The sequence below is a fragment of the Spea bombifrons genome, chromosome 9 (genome assembly GCF_027358695.1).
Source record: "Spea bombifrons isolate aSpeBom1 chromosome 9, aSpeBom1.2.pri, whole genome shotgun sequence".
Lineage (NCBI taxonomy): Eukaryota > Metazoa > Chordata > Amphibia > Anura > Pelobatidae > Spea > Spea bombifrons.
Window position 1 is genome coordinate 20,252,593 of NC_071095.1, and position 16,504 is coordinate 20,269,096.

General features: G+C 39.3%; 1 protein-coding gene across 1 annotated transcript; it reads left to right on the top strand.

The window, feature by feature from the left end:
- Positions 1 to 1,366: 1,366 nt before the first annotated feature.
- LOC128504349 (vomeronasal type-2 receptor 26-like) lies at positions 1,367 to 14,249 on the top strand. The gene is made up of 7 exons (XM_053474383.1): positions 1,367 to 1,447; positions 3,423 to 3,462; positions 9,967 to 10,226; positions 10,906 to 11,292; positions 12,023 to 12,247; positions 12,437 to 12,560; positions 13,322 to 14,249. Exons 1-7 carry the CDS (start codon positions 1,367 to 1,369, stop codon positions 14,227 to 14,229), a joined length of 2,025 nt encoding a protein of 674 aa, XP_053330358.1. The 3' UTR covers positions 14,230 to 14,249.
- Positions 14,250 to 16,504: the final 2,255 nt, after the last annotated feature.

Sequence of the window (16,504 nt, forward strand, 5' to 3'; positions counted from 1 at the left end):
AAGATGTACCAAATAGGGCATGGGCAGTGGATCGCCAAACGCCAAAGTTCAATATTGAAAAATGCGCCGCATGCCACAAATGTGGCCCTTTTGCCCCCAAACAGCCAGGCAAAATCATTCATGTGGGGTATCACTGCGCTCAGGAGATGTTGCTGAACACATATTGGGGTGTTTTGTGATAGTGACATATACCAGAACCTGTTTATTCATACCTGAAGTAAAATGTGTGTGAAAAACAAATGCAAAAAAACTACCATAAAGTTTGACAAAGGCTGATGGTAGAATTAGTGCTTGGAAAGGGTTAAAATACTAGCATTTGGAATACCCTGGGCTGTCTAGTTTTCAAAAAAATATGACTTGATGGGGTAAATTGCCTTGGCTGGCTTCAAAGATACCCGAAATGGCACATGGGGGGAAGAATTACCAGATTTGGAAAAAATGGCTTTGAAATAGCAAAACGCTACCTGTACTTATTGCCCCATAATGTGTAGAAAAAAGCAAAAAAACATAAAAACATTGGGTATTTCTAAACTCAGGACAAATAGTAGAATCTATTTAGCAGGTTTTTTCATTACCTTTTATAGATGAGTAAAAGATTTTTCAACTAAAAGTTAGAAACAGTCATTTTTTTCTACATTTTTCACCATATTTTATACTTTTTTTTAATAGTAAATAATATGATACAAATAAAACAATGTCTTCTAAAGAAAGCCCTTCTTGTCCTGAAAAAAACAATATATAATGTGTGTGGGTTCAGTAAACGGGAAAGAAGAAAATTACAGCTAAACACGAGCAGCGCAGAAATGTTAAAACGGCCATTGTCACGAAGGGTACAAAAAGTAAAATCAGCCTTTGTCATGAAGGGGTTAATTAGCTACACTGGGTTTTCCATTGTTTTTTACTGTCTGGTATCTGGTATTGAAGTGGTAACTTTCACAGAATGGACCCTTCTTTATTGTAGTCAGACAAGCCCAAGAGTCAATAACAGCAAACGTGCTCCAACTCAATAAACAGAATAGCAGGACCACAACAGGGTGCCAGCGCTGAGCAGTGCCGGATTTTTAAATCCAACCCCCAGCAAGCCCCACCTCCAGTCGAGCGCACAGAGACATGCGGATGGCTTTGATCGCACAGCCGCGGTTAGTACACAGAGCTTGGGACTTCTGTCCCAGCAGGCTGCCCAGTAGTGTACCTGAAAGGGGCCGTCTGCCCTAGGTGCCACTCATCAGGGCGGTTCCCGGTGGCCTGGCGGTGGCCTAACGTGGGCCTGCAGCTTACTGCTGTGGCGCCCACACACTGTATGAGGAAACTGTTTTTCCGCCCTGGGGGAGCAGGAACGTGGGCAGGAAGAGAGTTTCCTCAGACAATGCGCAGATGCCACGGCATTAAGCTGTGTGCCCACGTTAGGTGGGCGTCGGGGAGCATAGACGTCTGCAAGCCCACCCCGGTGATGCTTGGCCCCCTGGACAGGTGAAATCTGTAAGTGAGTGTTTAGGGGCAAAAATGGCACAGATAGGCTTACTAGGGGGCAGAAGTGACCCAGGCAGGCTGATTGGGGGACTTGGGATATAGGGGGATACAGGGGTATATGTTGACCTTTTGACCACAGCAGCATTATCAAACCCTTCTGCACAAGGATTACTGGTGAGTCTAATTGGCTTTATGCTTACATGACTGTTTAGGCCTATATCCCACAGCCCGCCATCTACTTTTTCTCCGCTCAAATAACTGCACCAGACACCCAATGTTGTGGATAAGGCGTAGGATACAACTTTACTATAATTTAATATTTAAATCCTGAGGCCAACAAGCAACAATAAACAAACAACCATAAACACCCTGCCACATGCCAAACCCAACAGGCAGTTCTTCCTTCACTTTAAATAAGAGTCCTAGCCCAGCGGGCACGCCTGCCGGACACAACTCCCAAGTCTGTTTGCGACCAAAAAGTTATTTGTGATGCAACTCTGAGCTGGCCAGGGGTCCTTTCAGAGCTGTGACTAAAAGAGAACAGATACACCAAACAGAGAACCTTCCTATGAAGAAAACATATTCTGAATAACCAAAGAGCAGTAGAGAATTAACCAAGGGCGGGTTGGAAGGAACGGTTGTTCATACAAGGCTCCAATAGTGTTGCAATTCACCCACTGATACAAATACTCCACATACTAATAGCCTGCTAGGCCGACGTTCATGACTCCCCTTCCCTTTGAGTCCAGGGGGACCCCTTTATTAATGTTTAGAAACACAATCTTTTCAATAGCTTTTCAACAAATTATCAATGATGATTGATTGGTATTGTTTTTTCATTTTTTTCCCATCGTGTTTTTGAATATTGTTCAGAACACAAATACCACAAAATGATAGACTAGCCAACTGTTATTTGCGTTTGTTCGTAATGTATAATTTTCTCCAATTTAAGATTGGGTAAATTACATATCTGCTGGTCTGTTGATAGATTATCATAGTTTAAAACTGTGTGTCAACCTCTGCTTCTGGAACCTCGGTATATAAAATTCAATACCGATACAGATATGTTCACTTTTCTTCACTGACCCAACCTGGTGGCCATCGGTGATCCACAAGGGTCACCCTGCCCAGTCTCAGAAATGTGGATCTTCTGTGCTGTGCTAGTTTTTCTGATGCTTCCTGGTGTAGTCGGCGGTTCGCGCAAGTCTAGCTGTAATTTGAAATTTCGGCACAATGACCATTATTACCAGAAAGGGGACTTGATTATTGGACGAATTCTTACTGTTAGAACGTTGTTAATGAACATAAAGTCAACATTTGAAAAGAAACCTCACGGAATGAACACAACTTGCCGCGTGTGAGTAATTTATACATGTGTATCATTTTTATTTTATAGCACCTATAGGTTGTTCCTGCCAACTAGTAAGGCGTGTTAGATTACATTGCAGTGGATTCAGTAGTGCTATTAGAAAAGGGGTCAATGAAAATAATTAAAATTAATAAAATATAATTTGACATTAAGGTTAATTTGTAGATATTGGTACAATGGAAGAAAAGTACCCTGCTCTTGGGAGCTTATAATCTATAAGGTAAACATAGTACAAGGACACATACTATAATAATGGGTACAAAAAGTACTCTAAATATCAGGATTCAGGAGCTCTGCAATTTTATCAATTTTCTTGCTTAAAATTATTATTTGGAGCCCCTACAAAAAATACATTTTTTTGATAGGTCTGCTTCTTACAATTTATACAAAGCTAGCACAGCTGAAATTATCACCCCATAATATATTAATATAATTTTAAATATATACAAGGAATGTTTTTCTAAATTGGCAATTATAGATTAAATAATTAGAAGGGAAGCATCACATTTTCCGTTATTGCATTTAGTTTTTTTTCTTTTCAAATTTGGTATTCTGCATCTCTAACTTTAAATATCGACCACAGAGCTGCAGAACACAGCATTTGAAATATAGGTTAACACAGGGTTAATATAGAGGTAATGCATTCATTTTTTCACAAATGCAATCATGTTATAAATTCATGTTATAAAAAATATTTAATAATTATAGCATCTTGCATGTAAAAAAAAGTAATTCCCCGCAGCGGAGATGAAATCAATCGGCAAAATTCCAAATTGTATAAATGAATATCTAAAATATTAACCAACTCTAATTACGCCAATTACAGTAATGTTTCAATATTACAAAGAGTACCTTAAAAATAAACTCTGCCAGTAGGAATTTGAAACAGTTTTTTTATATATAAAAAAAAATAAATCTTATATTATCTATCTTTTATTATTTGAGTCCAAATACATTTCTTTTTGCTTATTTAATTCAGTGTTTTTAAAATATGCTTGTGTTATATATTTGCGTTCATGTCTGGCTTAAATTGCATAAATCATGGTTAAATAGGTTTTCTTTTCTTATTGTAATATATCGCTCATGGCCTGTGTAACATTAAATAGGATTATACAATATATTATATCACATATATTATATACTAAAACACGGTGAAAAGATTAAAAGCCTACTGTTACATAGAAAGTGGCTTTGAAAGAATATAAAACAAACGCTAGAGAACGATTGTAAGGGGTTGCTAATACGACCGCAAACTGGAAAGAAATAAATAAAAGGGATCTCTGTCTGCCTCTTCATCCTTACTGTAGTACATGCATGGGGTGAATAAAGAACAGGTATGTAGAAGTAACCCTTTAAAGGCCAGATGTGTGTTGAGGGGGGTTATTGAATTAAACACTTTAGTATTAAAAAGAAAAAAAGGTTCAAATTGTGTGAATTAATTTGTAAAATTATGACATAAAACAAATATAAGAATAAATGCTGATTTTTTTCAATGCAAATGAAATGCGCTTTATTCTAATAGATGTAGTAAAAAAAATCACAGTAAGAGTTATCATTATAGCTTCTGTGGAATTCAACACAAATTTTAAAGTGCCTTTTGGGTATTAGATGATCACAAAGTTTTGGATTTTTTGTAAACTACTACAATTTAACCCACCTTTGGATCTTCTAAGTCTAGACCCTGGTTTGTCCTTAAGTAATAATTCACTTGTTCGACAAAGTCAAATACTTCTAAGATAGTCTTTCAGTTCCTTTTTCCATAATAAACAACATCTCCTAGCATTTGTGTTTGCGGTCACCAAAATGAACAGTAAGGAGCTGCTCCCCAATATCAAGCTTGGATTCCTTATTATAGAACCTTGTTTCACAGAAGAAAGAGCCATGAAAATTATTTTGGGTTTTTAAATGGAACTGCATTTCTGGTACCTAACTATTGCTTTGGCTGGCGATATTACTTATCAAGCAGCTGAATCCGTGGGACTGCATTGCATTTTTCAATGCAGTGAGACTCTTGTGCAATCTTTAAAGCCTTTTCTTGGAAACCATTAATAAGGCACCTGTGTGGCAGGTGGGGCTGCTCATCAATATCAAAATAATTTATTAAAGAAAGATGAACATTATGTAGCCTCCTTTTGTTACAATAATAACTCCCTTTGTCCTTGATTTCAGGGTGCAAGTTATTTTTTTTTATTTGGATTCGCATGTATAGATAGATGTCTAAAAACCCTGTATTTGCAGGTATACTTAAATAATGTATGGAAACATAGCATTGCAGGTATAGATCAACAGAACACACAAACCCAGCATAGCGGGTATAGATCAACTGGAAATCACACGTAGACTCAGCACTGAGGGTACAGATCAAATAAACAACACATGGAGACAGCACTGCAGATATTGGTCAACTGAATAAGACAGCTGCATATCTCTGTTTCCCTTCCTTGCCTCAGTTCCCATGTTTTGCTGTAATCCATTCCTGGATTTCCATATGCTCTGTTCTGTGCTTTTGATTCCTGGATTCTAGTTCTGCTCTTTGGCGTAGTGGTGAGCTAAGCATTCTATGGCCATATGATGTGACGGAATCTCCAATTGTTATCACATAGTCCTAGGCTAGTTCCTGTATTCATGTCTGTCTGTCTCTTATGTGCCTTTGCCCTCCTACCCTGAATCATCTGAGGATTTCGGTTCCTCTCTCCTCTCCCCATGTCCCAGTTAAGTTGTCCGAGGATTCCAGCTCCTCACTCCATCCCCTGTGTTCCTTGCCTTGTTCCCTGTCCTTTGTTGTGCCCTATATCATGTATGTATTGCCTTCCTATGTTCCTTGCTCGGTCCTCCTTGCTTGCTATGTTTCTGTTGATACTCTGCTTAGCTTCCATACTCCCAGCCTGCAGCATCCTGCACATGATTCTAGTGGTATGTCTCATGCCTGCTCCAGGGTGCCTGCAGGATGCCTCCAAGTTCTGCTTTGTTCTGGACTTCATCAGCTGCAATGTCAGGGCGCTGGTATGTGGCTGCACAACCCCAGATGCCCACCTGGTGAGTGCAGACGCCCTGCGCCAGGCCCTGTCCAACTCTGCTACTGTGCAACAACTCCTGAACTCCAGCTTTGGGCGCTTTGGTTCATTACAGTTGTCTGTATGGACCCGGTTTGTGACATAAGGTATAGATCAATTGGAATTCACATAAAACTCAGCATTATAGGTAAAACTAGACTTGGGTGCCGTCCAACTCTTGGTGTTCGTCTTCATGGGGGGGGGTATCTTTGTATTCCACAAATATCTGACTGTTCCTCTGTTTGGTTCGGGCGAATATTCGTGTACATTCTTCGTGTTCATTTTTTCTCTTCGTTTTTTCAGTTTTTTTGTATAAGGAGTTAATACGGTGTCACAGACTACGCAGCAGCTTTTGGCACCAGGATTTAAAATGTCCGTACGAGCAACTCTATTGGTCGCCTGCAGGGGCCTCCTCTGCCATCAACCAATGAAGTACACCTGTAACTGTTGGAGCAGGGAGACCAGTGGTCTCTGTCGGTCAAGTTGCACCAAGTTAACCCCTGACCGCGAACCTACGGATTTCCACTCCCATTATCTACACAGCATCACAGGGGTTAACGGGAGTAGAAATTCGTAGGTTCGCCGTTCAGGAGTTAAAAAAGGCGCTGTGCGAGTGAGCCTATTGGTCGCCTGCAGGGTCCTCCTCTGTCATCAACCAATCGCCGGCACAGTGACCAAGACAGAGGTCTCGCGGAGGAGAGTGAGAGGCGCCGAGCGGTTGCTGAAAACTTATTCTTGAGTGACCGATTGGCGTCCCTCTCTCTCTCCTCCACATCAATCATGGTTGGAAAAAAAGGCAGCATTTCAGTTGGGGGGGGCACAGCATTCTGCCCCCCCCACTGACGACGCCACTGTTAGGCCTATATCCCATAGTCCACCATCTACCTTGTGTCTGCTTAAATAACACCAAACACCAGATCTTGTGCATAGGGTGTAGGCCACAACTTTACTATTATTATTTATTTTACTCCAGAGGCCAGCAAACAACAATAAACAAACAACCATAAACATCCTACCAGATACCAAACCCAACAGGCAGCTCTTCTCTTGAACAAGAGTCCTAGCCCAGAGGGTACACCTGCCGGAGATAACTCCCATGTCCATTTTTGCGAGCAAACACATTCTGAATAAACATTAAATAGTAGAGAATTAACCAAGGGAAGCCGGAAAGGAAAGGTTGGCTGATGACCGCCAAAGAAGACATCTTTTGACCCCACAACATCCCATCAGGATGCAATAGCGTAATTCACCCACCAAAATAAATAACCTACATACTAATAGGCTGGTGGACCATGACCCCCCTACCCTGTGTGACCAGGTAGACCCCTTTATCAATGTTTTAGAAATAAGATTGTATTCTTTTTTTAATATTATTTACAATCTTCAGGTTTTCAGTAAACTATGACTTATGATTATTTATGACAGGTATTGTTTTCCACCGTGTTTTTCAACCGTATATTTTTGAACATTGTTCAGAACACAAAATGATAGACCAGCAAACTGTTATTTGCGTTTGTTTGTAATGTATAATTTACTCCAGTTTAAGATTGAGTAAATTACATACCTGTTGGTCTGTTAATAGATTACCATAGTTTAAAAGAGTCAAATCGCTCGTGTCATTCTCTGTCAGCGTGTGTCAACCACAGCTTCTGGGTCCTTGGTACGCAATTCTATACCGATACAGATATGTTCACTTTTCTTCACTGACCCTCGTCAGCCTGGCGGCTATCTGAGATTCACAAGGGTCACCTTGCCCGATCTCAGAAATGTGGAGCGTCTTCCATGCGGTGCTACTTTTGCTGTTGCTTCCCCGTGTAGTTGGCAGTTTGCGCAAGTCTGGCTGTCATCTGGAATTTCCGCACAATGACCGCTATTACCAGAAAGGTGACTTCATTATCGGAGGAATTCTTACCGTTAGAACAACGGTAATGAAGGTGAAGTCAACATTTGAAAAGATACCTTATGGAGCGGACGCAGTTTGTCAAGTGTGAGTAACTTACGGAGAGGTATCATATGTTGATCTTGACATTGCACTGCAGTGGATTCAGTAGCTCTGTTTATAAAAGGGGACAGTGAAAATTAGCAATAACATTAAAATTGATAAAAATATAATTTGACGTTAAGGTTAATATATTTTAATATAACGGTACAAAGGGAGAAAAGTACCCTGCTCATGGGAGCTTACAATCTATAAAGTACATATATAGTATACTATAATAATAATATCAGGATTCAAGGACTCTGCAATTTAATCCATTTTTTTTTTGCTTTAGATATGTAGAATGAAATAGAAAGCATTTCTACTGCTGTTTAACCCTTTCAGTATCAGGAGACGGGAAGCCTTTTGCATTCAAGATGCATGTTTTTCAAGATGTTAACCTGTTCAGGAGCAGGGCTGTTCTACACCACAAAATCCAAGCAATTGTATTTCTTTTTATATATATTTTATATATATATATATATATATGTGTGTGTGTCCCTGTTTTACCAATAATATTTTTTTTCTTATTCGTTTATGCAAAGCTAGCATAGTTGAATTGACCTCTCAAACTATATTAATATGATTTAAAATGTATATACTCAAGGTAAGGTTTTTCTAATTTGCCAATTATACATTAAATATGATAAGCCAACCATCACATTTTCCATTTTTTAAATTATTTTGAAAATTCTGCATCTGTAACTTAAATATTAACTAAATACAACACGGCATTTGAAATACAGGTGAACAAAGAATACATTTGAGGCAATGCATTCATTTTTCACTACTGCAATCATGTTATAAATTATTTCTCAATTGCCTCAAAGACTATGGACTTCCACAAGCCTCATGAACAATAATGAGTGCTAGTTTCTGTATTAAAAAATAAACAAAAAATAAGGGGTTAATATTTTCTGTGAATATGCCAGTTGTATTCTATACAGTAGGTATTGGTTGATTTATTTAAGACCCCTAAAATTTCATTTTATCATATGTAAGTAAATTTTTTCATCTTATAATGTCACTTGTCACCTGTGTAACATTAAGGGTTAAGTATTATATATACTGAAAAACAGTAAAAAGATTGAAAGCCCACTGCAGTAACTTTGAAAGAAGTAAAAGGGAGCTACATCTACCTCTCCATCCTTATTGCCCATATCTGCATCATGTCTGTGTAGTACATGCACGGGTTAAAACAGAACAATTATGTATAATTAACCCCTTAAAGGACAGATGTATGTGTGAGTAAAAAAAACAGTTCGAATTGTGTGATTTAGACATTCATTTGTAATATGATTCCCCTTTAAAGGGTAAAAATAAGAAACAGCCAAAAAGCAAAGTAAATTAACATATATCCAGTATAATATCAGTGTGTACCTGAATAGGTTGGCTTGGACACGGGACTGATCTTATAATGCAACATTTTACTCCAATCCTCACGCTAAATAATCATCACAGGTATCCAGATCCCGTTCTCACTTTTAACCCATCTGCCACCGAACCTAGAAACGAGTGCGATATTAGTTTGCCTGAATACCATAAGTACTGCTTTTTTATGCAAATGAAATGTTTATTTTAATATTTTCAAATAAAGTGCTTTACTCAACGCACTTAACATTTTTTTTTTTACTTCTATAATCTAAACCACCTTTTCTTTTCAGGCTTGTTTCCTTTTGTACTCTCCTTCTGCATTTTCCTCTTTTACCCACGTCACGTCACTGTCAGAAGGGTAACGCTCGATCAATGATATACTTGATAGTTGGGTTATTACGCAAGTTACTGTTAAGTGTATTATTATTATTGTGTGTTTTACATTCCGTTTTATATATCTGTAGGATAATTGTATATATATATATTTTTTTATTTTTTTTTGGAAAACTAGTCAAAAATAGGCAATGATGTCCTAGAAAAACTTTTAATATGGATCTTCTAAGAATAGGGAACTTTGTACGCAGACGTGGCTACAAGCTTGACCTTGATTTGTCAGTATGTAATAATTTACTTGTTCAACATAGTCAAATTTCTCTAAGATGATTTTATTTTACATGTTTTTTCTTCCAGGATAAACATAAGAAACTACTGGAATCTCTTAGCATTTGTATTTGCAGTCACCGAAATTAACAACAATAAGGAGCTGCTTCCCAATATCACGCTTGGATTCCATATCATGGATTCTTGTTCTGCAGAAGAAAGAGCAATGATGGGAATGTTTGAGATTTTATATGGAACTCTATTTCCAGTACCTAACTATTGTTCTGGAAATGTGCCGAGCTTGGTGGGATTTATTGATGGAATATCTTCCAAAGTTTCTCTCTTGTTGGCCAGGATGTTTGGATTCTACAAGGTCCCGCAGGTAAATTTTAATGGGTGGCAAAAATTAGAAAATAACCTACCTCTAAGAAAATCTTTGGAATCAACTAAGAGCATAAAACACTAAATAGATGTTGTGATAAGATATTGTATATATATTGTAATATTTTGATTTATTCTTAACTCTACATTGTTTTAAGAAGTAAGAAGGTTATAGTTGGATATACCTATGGTTTGAACTACATAGGTCTAGTTGGTCACTGGTTAATCATAGGACTGATCAGGAATGTACGTTGGATGAATGCTTATGGGTTTTACCTAGTAGAATTAAAACATATATATATATATATATATATATATATATATATATATATATATATATATATATATATATATATATATATATATATATAGGATAGTCATATGGCTCCAGAATCTAGGACAAGACCAAGGACTGAATAAGGCTTAAGTCTTTATAGCAGAAATAACGGGCAGACTAGATGGGCCATCAAACCTTATCTTATCTGCTGTCGAATTCTATGTTTCCATTATATCGGTCAATTTGGAACATGGATCATAAGCAGAACCGCATAAGAGTAATTATTTAAAATAAAATAGTATAGTATATAGTATATATAGTATATATAGTAAAATAGTATAGTAAGACAACATATGACTCCAAATACCACTTCTTGTCAACGAATACATTTCTTATATCGCAGATCAGTTATTCTTCTATGGACCCAGAGCTGAGTGATAAAATTCAGTTTCCTTCATTCTACCGCACGGTTCCTAATGAAATTACTCAGTACCAGGCAATAATAAAACTAATAATGAAGTTTGGATGGTCCTGGATAGGTATCTTGGTTTCAGACAATGAGCCTGGCTTGAAAGCCAGCCAAATTCTACAAAGAGGACTCACAGAATCCGGCGGTTGCGTTGCATTCCTAGAATTCATCCCTTACCACGATGCATCGAACGAAAAGATCAGAGATAAAATCCTGAACGCTCTACTTAATTCTTCACCTGACGCCATAGTTTTATATGGGGATCGTGAATATATGCTCACATTACAACTTATTCTATATCAGTTTCCCGTCTCTGAAAAAGTTTGGATCATATCTTCCCGGTGGGATTTATCCTCTGGACTTGATTATTACTTTTTGAGCTTTGAGCCATTCAATGGTAGCTTGGCTCTCACTCTTCACTCAACCGAAATTCCACATTTCGAATCGTTTTTACTAAAGATGAATCCAGATCTATACCCAAATGATATTTTTATCCAGAATGTGTGGTGGGAGCTTTTCTTTTGCAACTGGAATGGGAAAACCCATGATGCATGTACTGGGAGGGAAAATATTTCTGATTCATCTTATCCATATATTAGAGAAAATTCAGTATATAGTTACACCATATATAATGCTGTATATGTTTTGGGCTATGCCTTACATCGAATGTATTCTCAGAGTAATACGCTAAAGGACGATTTAAATAATGGACAAATTTGGAAGGTAAGCCAAACTGACGATGTATGAGAACGGCTGTTGTGTTATTTCGATTTTATGCTTGCAAACTTTTTGGCTGTATCTTACTCGGTTCTGATAATAATGATGTCTCCAGAAACAGTTGTCCAGGTTGTTCTGCAAATTAGGATCTATTTGTAAGAAGAACTGTTTTAATGTTTTAAAAACATACTAGGGGTCACTTCTAATATAATTTATTTTTTATGATATATAAAACTAAGGAAAAAATACAGCATAGTCATATAACATTTCCATTTTCCGTTTTTTTTTTTGTAAGAGCTATAATGGTATTTCATATTTAACATTATTTCTACAGCTCCATAAATATTTGAAAGATGTCCATTTCACAAACAGTGCAGGTGCTGATGTTCACTTTGATGAGAGTGGAGACATGAACTCCGAATTTGATATTTTAAACTGGATTGTCTATCCTAACCAAACTCTTAATGCCATCAAAGTCGGAAGGTCCGAACAGCGAGATTCTGTCCAACAAGTAGTAATTGATGAACATCTGATAAGGTGGAGCCCGTATTTTAACCAGGTGAGCGTTGACACATTGTCGTGCTAGGAAGCCACTTCTCGCAGAAATAAATACCGATGCAAGAGAAGTTGAGTTCTTTTAGCTCTACTTTGTGGACTGGTGTGGTCACACACTGCAGCTATAAACAAAAAACAGGGCAAATATAGATGACCTCTATTAAAACTATTTCTCTTATTTAACCGTAACCAGACTCCTCAATCAACCTGTAAAGCAACGTGCCTTCCCGGGTATAGGAAGTCCCCCAAAGAAGGGCAAATGGCTTGCTGCTATGACTGCGTTCCCTGTCCGGAGGGTGAGATATCGAACCAAACAAGTGAGTATGAGAACAGATCGCATTTGCTTTCATTGTACAATTTCTAAATTATGGGGAAAAAATGTTAGATACCCCTACCTACTGCAGAATTGAAACATCAAAAAACAAATACTAACAAACACTAATAGAATATAAACATAGGACTGATCAATAGAGGACTGATAAGCTGTTCTTAATGATGTAATTTGACATAGTATTAATAGCCACCGCTATAGACATAACAAAGATAAGAAACAGACCGGCTGTTAGGATCACGCATCAAACCCCAGGTTGGCCTTCAGCCACATGGCTTGGATCATTACATTCTGACATTTTAGTATGAAGTTCCAGCTGATGTTTGGCACAGTCATACAGATGCCTTTGTTCGTTTATCGTAAAGAACCAGATTACAGCAATCTAATGTAAAGGTATTGAGTTAGGTTGTGCTTGCAAGGTTATACGTAATTCCTGATACAGGGTCTAAAGTCAGTTTCTATAAATTCATAATGCTTCCTCTTGTTCTTCTGTGCCTAGGTCTAAATTCCCCTATATTTATCTTGAAGTGAAAAGGCATCCACTGGTCTAGCAAACATAGGATGGAGACACAATAAGCTTCCTATCTACTAGTCTGCTGATGGATACAGTGATCTAGCTTCCCCTGTAGGAATATACCTTGGTCATGCTAATGTTAGACGTATATCCTGCTCTCTTAATTGTTTTTTTACATTTACATGTTTTGTTTCTTGTCCATCTATACTGTGTATGTTTTCTACAATTTCTAGATATGGAAACATGTTTAAAATGCCCAGAAGATAAATGGCCAAACATAAATAAAGACGCATGCATCCATAAAACCATAATGTATCTGTCGTACGAAGAACCTTTGGGTATATCCCTGGCCACAGTGTCTGTTCTACTCTTTCTTTTCACTTGCCTAGTTATGGGGGTTTTCACCAAACATCGAAACACCCCTATTGTGAGGGCCAACAATCAAAGTCTCAGCTTCATACTCCTTTTCTCTCTCAAGGCGTGTTTTCTTTGTACCTTGATATTCATCGGCCATCCTCTCCGGGTCACCTGCATTCTCAGACAAACAGTATTCGGAATCACCTTTACCATTTCTGTTTCTTCTATATTGGCCAAAACTGTGACGGTATTTGTTGCCTTCAAAGCCACCAAGCCGAATAGTAAGTTGAGGAACTGGGTTGGATCCATGATTTCTAATTTAATTGTGATCTTTTGTTCTCTTGTCCAAGTTATAATATGTGTTTTATGGTTGGGAATTTCGCCTCCATTCCCTTCCTATAACATGACTGATGAAGTTGATAAGATAATAGCTCAATGTAATGAAGGTTCAGTGGTTGGATTTTACTGTGTCCTGGGATACATGGGATTTTTGGCCATCCTTAGTTTCATGATTGCGTTCCTAGTCAGGAACTTGCCTGACATATTCAATGAAGCCAAATTTATCACCTTCAGCATGCTAATGTTCTGTAGCGTCTGGATCACCTTCATCCTAGCCTATCTCAGTACTAAAGGAAAAAACATGGTGACTGTGGAGGTGTTCGCCATCCTGGCTTCTAGCACTGGGCTTCTGGTCTGTATTTTTGTACCAAAATGCTATATTATACTAATTAGACCTGAAAGGAACACCAGGGTCTTTATATCAATAAAGGGCAATGCGAATTGAGGATGATGTACCCTGCTAATGTCTCCACTGAGCTTTTTTCTAAACCTCAAGCCTAAACAGCAGGGCAGGAATTATATGTATACTTGCTTGAACACAAGCGGTTTGAAAAACGTCAACTTTTGTGATTGATGGTCCCTGGAAAATTGAAGTTAAACGCTTATATTTTATTTTACAAGTTGGCCAGTCTACTTCTTATTATTATGAGTTAGCAAGCGATTGAATTGGAAGAGTGAGTGAACGAGAATTAAATCCTCCATATATATGATGTAAAGTGATATAACATCACCTAAACACACAAAGTAATAAACCTTCTGAACGACAGATTTGCTATATACTATATTAAAAATGTTTAAAAAATATGTTTGTGTATTGCTTTTTTATGTATGTATAAAGTCTATTCTCAATCTTGGATCCTCTAAGCCGCTGCTAGTGGAATCATTTAAAATCACACACAACAACAACAAACTGGAACATAAAGAGAAGAGGGCCCTCTTCTAGCCGGGTGAGGGGGAAGTGAAACAGTCGGAAAGGAATGCTTGGATGGGAATGAGTTGATAGGATCCCGACGATCTGTTGAGGTTGTTGGTCATTCTGATGGCTTGATTAGTATGATGGCTGAGAGTGTCAGGAGGAAAGGTTGTATGCTTCTTGAAAAGGGTGGGTTTTCAGAGAGCTTTTGAAAGTTGCGTACAAAGGAGAAAGTCTGATAAGAAGGGAATTACAGAGAAGGCGTAGAACACGGGTGAAATCCTGAATGTGGGAGTGGAAAGAGGTAATAGTGGTAGAAAAGAGACGCAAGTCATGAAAGAAAGGAAAATAGTGGTTAGGAGTGTATTTGGTTAGAGATATGGGGGGTGCGCAGTTGTTAAGGGCTTTGTAGGTCAGGGTGAAAATACATAACAAAAAATTCATTCAAATAGTCCTTCAAAACTAGATGGAAACATGTTGGTGTGAATAACATTGTTTGCCTGCCAAATAAATGCAATAATTCTGTGTTAGACTAGGGGTTGTGGATCATGGCAAGCATAATTATCCCCTAACCAAGGGGTGAACTGGGGATGACTAAGCAGCCTTGGCTTTGTACAGCCGCGCGTTACATTTTTATACTCCCGCCTTGTGTGGACATGTGCATCCAGCTGGCAACTGCACACTGGAAGACCCAATCTGCCAATGGACCAGAAGTATGGGTAAGCAGAGACGTATTAACCTCTGGCCCCCTTCATGACTGCCATCTTAAGCACAGAGCTCAGGAATATGATGCCATATCCCGGTGCTTCGTGTCTTGAATGTATCCTATACTACAATAGTGTAAATGGGCTGGTTGGAGAGATATCTACTGGATCTGGTCCATTGCAGTCTGGGGGGGGACCTGATCGCCCAATAGAGCAATCTGCCCCCCCCCGTTTTGCACCAGAGTAACTGCCCCCCTTGACCTGTTGCCCTAAGCCCAGGCCTAGTCAGCCTAGGTCTAAATACGTTGCTCCAGGTAAGTACGGCCTGCTGTCTACTCAGAATTTGCCTGTGATTTATAGGAAAACATACTAACCAAAGCGGTTCCAACTTTTCAAATGGACAATGAGGAACACATTTTTAAGGGCTGTATCTTTGGCTGAGATTGAACCAGAGGCGTCACAGGAAGGCTGTTTTGGGGGGGCAGAGCCTGCACAGGCAGGCTGTTTGGGGGGGCAGATCCTGCACAGGCAGGCTGTTTGGGGGGGGCAGAGCCTGCACAGGCAGGCTGTTTGGGAGGGTAGAAGTGGCACAGGCATGCTGTTTGGGGGTGGCACAGGGGGTACAGGCAGCTGTTTGGGGTGGCACAGGCAGGCCGTTTGGGGGGAATAAGCGGTGCAGGCAAGCTGTTTGGGGTGGCACAGGTGGCACAGGCAGGCTGTTTTGGGGAGACACAGGTACGCTGTTTTGGGGGCACAGGCAGGCTGTTTTGGGGGCATAGGCAGGCTGTTTGGAGGGTGGCGCAGGCAGGCTGGTTGGGATGGTAAGGGGGAACAGGTGATACAGGCAGGCTGTTTGGGGAGGCACAGGTAAGCTGTTTGAGGGGGCACAGGCAGGCTGTTTGGGGGCAGAGGCAGCACAGGCAGGCTGTTTGAGGGGCCGCTCAGGCAGGCTGTTTGGGGGGGCTGGCACAGGCAGGCTGTTTTGGGGGCATTAGCAGGCTGTTTGGGGGAAAGAGGCAGCATAGGCAGGCTGTTTGGGGGAGCAGAGGCAGCACAGGCAGGCTGTTTGGGGGGATAGAAGCAGTACAGGCAGGCTGTTTGGG